At 47.3% G+C, this 6,210-nt stretch overlaps 1 protein-coding gene across 4 annotated transcripts in view; it reads right to left on the bottom strand.

Moving 5' to 3' along the window:
* Positions 1-1,786: 1,786 nt before the first annotated feature.
* The window catches only part of LOC144481735 (P2R1A-PPP2R2A-interacting phosphatase regulator 1-like), a 57,679-nt gene continuing 53,255 nt past the window's right edge, over positions 1,787-6,210 (bottom strand). For all 4 annotated transcript variants that reach the window (XM_078200883.1, XM_078200884.1, XM_078200885.1 and 1 more), the window contains one exon: positions 1,787-4,448. In XM_078200883.1, coding sequence (XP_078057009.1) covers positions 4,316-4,448 — 133 coding nt within the window. In that variant the 3' untranslated portion in view covers positions 1,787-4,315. The remainder of the gene's footprint in view (positions 4,449-6,210) is intronic.

The raw sequence follows: 6,210 nt of genomic DNA, 5'->3' as shown, positions 1-6,210 counted from the left end.
CATTTTAGCCTTTTTGAATAAATGTCATGCATTGACATCCGAACAGAGCACAGTAGGTCATTCAGCCCCTCTAGCACGACACTAATCAACAACTCTAGTCTACTCTCGACCTCCACCCACTGGTAATTTGGGTAAAAGTGACCAAACAGATTTTCAACCAGGCCCCAGTGTATGTGGCCTGTACCTCAAGCCCAGAGATCTATGAAATGGGTTCTAAAGCACACATCCTGATCTGACTACCGGTGACTGTAATTAATATATTAAAAGCGTTCTGTGTTTGTGCACATTTTGTCAACTTCCCTTCCCCCCTTTATAAATCTATAACCCCAATTCTAATGGAAACTCCCCCGTGTTAAACAATATCAGACTTTAATTACAGCTGCAACCCACTTGTCACAATCTGGAATATACAGATAGTCCCGGTAACCCTGAACCTACCAATTGTAAAAAAAAACCCTCTGGTTCACGAATGTTTTTTAGGGAAGGAAGCTTGTCATGGTCACTAGGACTGCGCTACATGTGACTCCAGACCCACACTAACCCGCCCTCTGAAATGACCGAGCAAGCCACTCAGTTCAAAGACAACAGGCAATAAAATGTTGGCCTGGTCAACAACCCCCATGAAAGAAAAATAAACATCACTAATGGCAGGAGGGTGTTAACGCAGCCTTACCAAATGTACACAGGGCGGTGATTAAATGTGGATGTAACACTTTATAACGGATACATAAACATGAGGACAGGATGATAAAAGTAAATTACTGCGGGTGCTGGAATCTGAAACCAGAAGAGAAAATGCTGGAAAATCTCAGCAGGTCTGGCAGCATCTGTGAGGAGAGAAAAGAGCTGACGTTTCCGAGTCATGACCCTTTTGTCAAAGGTCTGGAGTCACATGTAGGACAGTCCTGGTGACAATGACAAGTTTCCTTCCCTAAACGACATTCGTGAGCCAGGTAGGTTTTTGCAACAATGGACAAATGCTCATCTAGTTCTGTTCCCTTTTCACAGGTGCTGCCAGACCTGCTGAGATTTTCCAGCATTTTCTCTTTTGGTGTGAGGACAGAATGTCTGACTTTCAAAATGCCCACTGGTCTAATTATTCTCCCAACCTTTTCACACCACATCACCTAAAGACTGCACTCGAGTTCAACATCACGGGGTAGAGTAGTATTTTACTGAATAGGACCAGAGGTGCCAGTGTATCTGTTTTTTCCCCCCTGCTTACACACTTTGAGGGGGCCACACACACACAAACTATTTTAGCTACCTGGAATTTTTGGGTGACGAATCAAAGTCAATTCGATTTGACAGCCAGCAACTGAAAAAGCATAAACACTAAACCAACATTTGTGTTTGATAATTTGTGAGATTTACAATAACTCATCGAAAACCATCGCAACCGAGGCTTACTCCAGGCAGAGGGCTCTTACAATCCAAGGAAAGGGGGAGGGGTGGCTTGTTCAATTTTCCTCCCCCCCCTCTGCCTTTTTGGAAATAGTCTCCAGCCCTTCCAGAATTCTCCGTCAATGCTTCCATTTTCAGTTACCCTTTGCCACGCTCCACGATGTTAAGTGAAGTCTTGTTTCTCTTGCAAACACCTGCTGGACCTCTGAAATTCTCACTCACGTCCTAGCAATCAAGGAATTTATTGTTTATAATGACACGACCAGCGGCAACAATAGACAAGGCTGACCTCTCTGGATAGCCGGAAGTTAGACAACTCTCACTGCGTATATATATATCTGTATATAATAATTAAATATTATATAAAAAATATAAAATTGGCACCAATGACCGTAAATTTATTTTCTTCATATATTGCATCATCACTACTCAGCGGTTTTCATGACCAGTGATTGTTAAGAATCATTTTAACCCTTTTGAGTTACAGCACATTAACTGGAATAACACAGTACTATCTGATAACGAGTGCTGCACACTGTTCAACAGCAAGTGAATGGAATCCAAGCACAGAAAGGCATCCAAGGCATCCAGACACCTCTTTACTTCTTCCTTTCTGTGTTTTTTTTTAAAAAAAAAACCTCATCCACCCCATGGTTCCTTCTCTTCAAAGGCTTTGGTACAAAATGTGAGTGAAGTGAGCCAACACTTGACATGGAAGCCTAGTCTCCCCACAGGTTCTACCCGCCGCACACTCTCACCAATAAGTCAACCAAACAAGATGAAGGCTCGATCAAAAGTTCCAGGAGTTGGAATATTTAACCAGCGCTATCCACTCCCCGGCTTTGGAAGCAACCAGGTGTTTGGTTAAAAGCAGGTAGCTTAGTTACAGGCAACATTAGAGAAGGGAAAGGGGGAAGTTAAAATTCTCAACCGCTGTTTCTGACTGGGAACTTGCAAATAGTTCCAAGCTTGGAACCCCACAGCAACAGTACGGAACCCGGGATAGTACAAGTTGCTTGAAGCAAAACACATTTAACCCTCCAAAAAGCAGCAGACTAATAAAAAATAAAAGCTACACGGTCTTCCAGATGTCTGGAGCCCACGACATTGCACACAATAGGTTTGTGCTTACTGTGGAGGCCATTTGGCCTCAACAAGATGTGACTTACTCATGGCTGCCAAGGAATTCCACCCCTCCTGATAATCTCAATCTATTTCAGCATTAGATCTCCCTCTTGTATTATTCATCTGCAAAAGGAGCCTGCCTTACGGAATGAACTTCCCACGTCTCCAGCCCTTGCCATGTGAGCAACACTGCCCACTTCCAGTTCCCTCTGCTGCAGCTCCTGGTCAGCTATATCCCCCAGAGTGAGCGCACCGAGAATGTCCTGCTCCTTTCCTTACATAATCACCACGTCCCCAAGTTCAATGGAAAGCAACATGGCTGCACTTACGTACCAAGCCTGGCCACGATTCACTCTTCCCCCGTCTGGCTCTGCCTTTTGATTGCTCCCACGGACAGCTCTCATTTATAATACTGCAACACCGAACCGTCTCCCCAGCCCGTCCCTGCAACATCAGGGTTAAGCAGGAGGCAGCTTTAGGATGTGTTGAGGGGGTTATTCTGTGTCAGGAAAAAGGATCCCACCAGCTCTGCAGGGCGCCTCAGAGATGCTGCCTCAAGGTAGAGAGAGAGTCAGGTTGGGGAAAGATGAACACAGTTAGTTCCGGGAGAGATATGGTTGCAATACTGTGTAATGATATGTGGCTAATCCAATGGTGCAGGAGGAAACTGCAAAATAATCACAAAGTATTTGCATCCTAGTCAGCAGGTGCATGTGTACACTGTGGTTCCAACGCCTCCACAGTAAGCAGTAATCTGTCATCTGCTTCTTCTTTGTCAAAGGCATTTCCAACAACAAGAGTCCAACGCAGAAGAGAACCTGAATGGTATGTAAATGTTTTGGTTAAATGATCCAGGAACCAACTTCACAGAAAACACAATCAGTTAAAGCAACAGCCAGCCATGAAGCCGATCGTGGGGGGACGGAGGGAATTCTCCCGTCCCGTCTCGTCCGCCACGGGGAGCGGGCCACACAAAGGTCCATTCACCTCTGACCGGATCCTCTGGTGTTGCCCGGAAAATCCCACGGCTCGGGAATGTGTGGGAGCCGTGTTGTGTGGGGAACATTCTGTCCACGCAGTCAGTAAGTTCACAGCTCAGGGTGGAAACATGCCTGAATTCGAAGGGCAGGAGGAGGCAGGAGGTGACAAGGGGAGGCAAGAGGAGGCAGGAGCTTTCCCTCCCCCCCCCACAGCCCTTAACTCCCACGGGTACAGGTCACTTACCAACCACAGTACTGACTGGCCCCACCTGCAGCTCTCCAGTATGTCTGCTCGCCGTCTAATGCAGAAACCCGCCCCGTTCTGTCAAGTCAAACTCCTGATGGTTGATGCTGAGTGACCTTATTTTATCGCAGGCTCCGATCCCGTTGTCGCCACAGGCACATGTACACCGCACGCACGCACGCGCACACACACACACACCCCACCCCCACACACAGGGCAGGAGCAACTCCTCAACTCTCTTGTAAGCTCACAAGTTAATTTCTCGATAGCGGTCCATACAGTGGTATATACAGAGGGCAGGCGCGAGGACTGAACCCAAATGGCAAAGAGTCAGGTCTGCTCCAACCGCGCGCGGACTGTGCAGTTCCAGGTTAAGTGGCGGCCAGCAGCGAGCTGAGTTCTGTTCCCCGCCTCACTGGCCATCCTCAAAAAGGTTTCTCTCACTAATGAACTATACAGTTGACTATAAAATACTGATTAGGAATGCTTTTATACAGTATCCTCTAACAAAGTGCTTTAGGTGGCCCATCGCTTCGAATGTCGCTGACTGTCTCTGTTTCGCTCACATTCCAGGCGGATGAGCCACGGAGGTGAATGGCGAGGTGAAACCAATCTCGGTGACGGACGGCGAAGCCACGCCGTAAGGCCCTGATGGAGGCACGGTCTGGGGAGGGCTGCTGATCACACATTCCAGGCTGAAACACAGACACAAAACGTGAGGGGAAAACACTGATGTTAGTAAGGGTTCACCCGCACTGTCAGAGCAAGAAACTTAAGATTAAAGCAGCACAGTGGTTAGCACTGCTGCCTCACAGCACCAGGGAGTCAGGTTCGCTTCCCGGCTTGGGTCAATACTTAAAATTATGTCTGTAATTCCCAGATGAAAAGATGCTGAAAGTAACAGTTATCATGGGGATATCTTCAGGGGCGGGACTGTGGCACAGCGGTTAACACTGCTGCTTCACAGCGCCAGGGACCCAGGTTCGATTCCCAGCTTGGGTGACCGTCTGTGTGGAGTTTGCACGTTCTCCCAGTGTCTGCGTGAGTTTCCTCCGGGTGCTCCGGTTTCCACCCACAGTCCAAAAGACATGCTGGTTAGGTGGATTGGCCATGCTCAATTGCCCCTTAGTGCAGGGGGACTAGCAGGGTAAATGTTCGGGGTCATGGGGATAGGGCCTGAGTGGGATTGTGGTCGGTGCAGACTTGATGGGCCGCATAGCCTCCTTCTGCACTGTAGGAATTCTATGATTCCTGGTTGATTTTCCTTCCAACTTTTCTTTTTGCGCTCTCTCTCGTCATCAACTCTTTCAAGGGGACAACAGCAAAAACAACCTGCATGTCTACGAGCGCCTGTCATGTCCCAAAACATCCTAAGGGGTTTTACTGAAATATTATTAAAACAAATATGACGCCTAGTCAAATGAGGGTGGGTGACTAAAGGCTTACGTTTCTTTAAAGTTTATTTATTAGTGTCACAAGTAGGCTTACATTAACACTGCAATGAAGTTATTGTGAAAATCCTCTAGTCGCCACACTCCAACTCCTGTTAGGATAGACTGAGATGCAAATTTGGCACGGCCAATGCACCCTAACCAGCATGTCTTTCGGTCTGTGGGAGAAAATCGGAGCACCTGGAGGAAACCCATGCAGACACGGGAAGGACGTGCAGACTCCACACAGACAGTGACCCGAGCCGGGAATCAAACCCGGGTCCCTGGCGCTGTGAGGCAGCAGTGCTAACCACTGTGCCACCCTGATTTTATACTTTAGAGGTAATGTTCTGGAAAGATTAATGTCGAACTGTAGAAAATGGAATAAATGCAACTCGAGCACTTTGGAATCTACTGCACTTAGGTTGGCTCTGTGTTGACTTAAAGGGGTTAACGGCTGGAAAGGCGAGATCCAAAAGCATTCCAAGCTGGCATTGTGACATCTACAAAGACGCACAATCCAGAGATGTATTTTGTGTGGAAGTTTGAGTTTAAAAGCATTCAAAGTGAACACTGAAAAGCGACATTGTGATGGATTTAGGTGGAGCCTAAGATAGTTCCCGGGTTTCAGTTTACCTGTGTATTTGCTGGGGGGAGGTCTTAATTCCATTTTGGACCTCGTGTGATTTGCAGCTCACAGAAACCCAGTTGGTGCAGTTTAGGGCTCAGGAGAAGTCCTGGGGAGCTGAGGCAGTGGAAGGTTGCTGGTTCCATACTGGAGAGGGTTTAGGGCTCAGACGAAGTCCTGGGAGTCACCTATAGCTTGGTGCAGCTGGGAGACCAGAGTTTGGAGAAACCCAGCTGAACCGATGGGAGGTGAGCAGTCATACAGACAGTCCAAGTTAGAGTGGCTTTTGAGGGGAATCAGATCATTAAAAGTGAGGAATTAAAATCCCTTGTGAGGGCAACAGTTTTAAATGAGATTTTGTGACTCAGTGGTCACTGACATTTGGGTTCTGAGAAATCC

Source organism: Mustelus asterias, chromosome 31 (genome assembly GCF_964213995.1).
Source record: "Mustelus asterias chromosome 31, sMusAst1.hap1.1, whole genome shotgun sequence".
NCBI lineage: Eukaryota > Metazoa > Chordata > Chondrichthyes > Carcharhiniformes > Triakidae > Mustelus > Mustelus asterias.
The sequence above is the reverse complement of the archived record's forward strand: the minus strand, read 5'-3'. Positions and strand labels throughout refer to the sequence as shown.